Raw genomic sequence first — 1406 nt, forward strand, 5'->3', positions numbered from 1 at the left:
AGTTTCATGTAGACCTCTTCATTTAGGTCACCATGCAGGAATGCACTATTAACGTCTAGTTGAAATAAAGGCTAGTATTTCTTAAGTGCAACAACAATCAAGCATCGGACAATGCATATTTTGACAACAGGTGAGAAGGTTTCATTGAAATCAATCCCTTCTACCTGAGTGTCCCCTCTAACTACCAATCTGGCCTTAAACCGTTCCACAATACCATCTGCTTTATATTTAATTTTATACACCCATTTACAACCTATGGTTTCTTGTCAAAAGGTAATTCAACAATCTGCCAAGTCTTCTTTGCCTCCAAGGCTTCAAACTCTTTGGCCATAGCTTCCTGCCAAGCGGGGCTAGCAGCAGCCTGAGTGTAAGAATGAGGTTCTACTAGTACATGTTGTGTAGCAGAAAAGGAGGAAGAAGTGGAAGAGGAAAGGGAAGGTGGAAGTTGTACAACATAGTCCTTCAAGTGAGATGGTATGTGGTGGGTTCTAGAACTTTTTATAATCATAGGAAATGGATGAGGTTGAGGTTCTAACTCATGTGTTGGGAAGGTGGGCTGAACATGATCATGTTCAGGTGGTAAAAAAGGATCAGGAGTAGGTGAGTTAGATGGGATGGAGACAGTTGGAGAGGAAGGTCCAGGTGGATTGGAACTATGCAAATCAGAATGTGTATCAAAGGAGTACATGGGAAAGGATGAAGTTGGAGTAGAAGAAGAAGAAGTAGAGTGTATCAATTGATAGGGGAATACAGATTCATGAAAAATGACATCTCTAGAGTACAAAACTGACTTGGTATTTAAGTTGAAGAGTTTGTAACCCTTTTTAGCGTAGGGATATCCAATGAACACACAAGGAGAAGCTTTTGGTTGAAACTTGTCCCTATGCATTTAGGTACAATAGCATAACATAGACATCCGAAAGGTTTTAGGTGAGAGTAAGAAGGTGGACTACCATAAAGAAGTTCAAATGGTGTCTTGTTGTGTAAAACTGAAGAGGGAAACCTATTGATAAGGTAAGTTGCTGTTAAGACACAATCACCCCAAAATTTGGTAGGAAGTTTAGATTGAAACAATAAGGCTCTTGAAGTTTCAAGTGGATGCTTATGTTTTCTTTCTACCACCCCATTCTGCTGTGGGTTGTGAGGATAAGTTGTTTGATGGATTATTCAAGTGTTAGAAAAGAACTGAAGAGCTGAATTAGAAGATCCAAGCTCTAAGGCATTATCACTTCTAATGACTTTTATAGAAAGTTGAAATTGCGTTTTAACCATTGTTATAAATGCCTTAATTAAGCTAAAATCATAGCTTTTGGAGTGCAACAAATGTGTCCAGGTTGCCCTACTGTAATCATCAACTATGGTCAGAAAGTATCTTGCCCCAGAATATGATTGAGTGTGGTAGGGAC

The 1406-nt window shown here is 39.2% G+C and overlaps 1 protein-coding gene across 1 annotated transcript; it reads right to left on the reverse strand.

Moving 5' to 3' along the window:
• Positions 1–253: 253 nt before the first annotated feature.
• LOC107793706 (uncharacterized) lies at positions 254–889 on the reverse strand. Its single transcript, XM_016616112.2, has one exon. The coding sequence runs from the start codon at positions 887–889 to the stop codon at positions 254–256; it is 636 nt and encodes a 211-aa protein (XP_016471598.2).
• Positions 890–1406: the final 517 nt, after the last annotated feature.

The sequence above is a fragment of the Nicotiana tabacum genome, chromosome 18 (genome assembly GCF_000715075.1).
Source record: "Nicotiana tabacum cultivar K326 chromosome 18, ASM71507v2, whole genome shotgun sequence".
In the NCBI taxonomy this organism is placed as follows: domain Eukaryota; kingdom Viridiplantae; phylum Streptophyta; class Magnoliopsida; order Solanales; family Solanaceae; genus Nicotiana; species Nicotiana tabacum.

Coding starts and splice junctions, on each gene's coding strand:
- LOC107793706 (XM_016616112.2), bottom strand. CDS start 889: ATGCATAGGGACAAGTTTCAACCAAAAGCTTCTCCTTGTGTGTTCATT.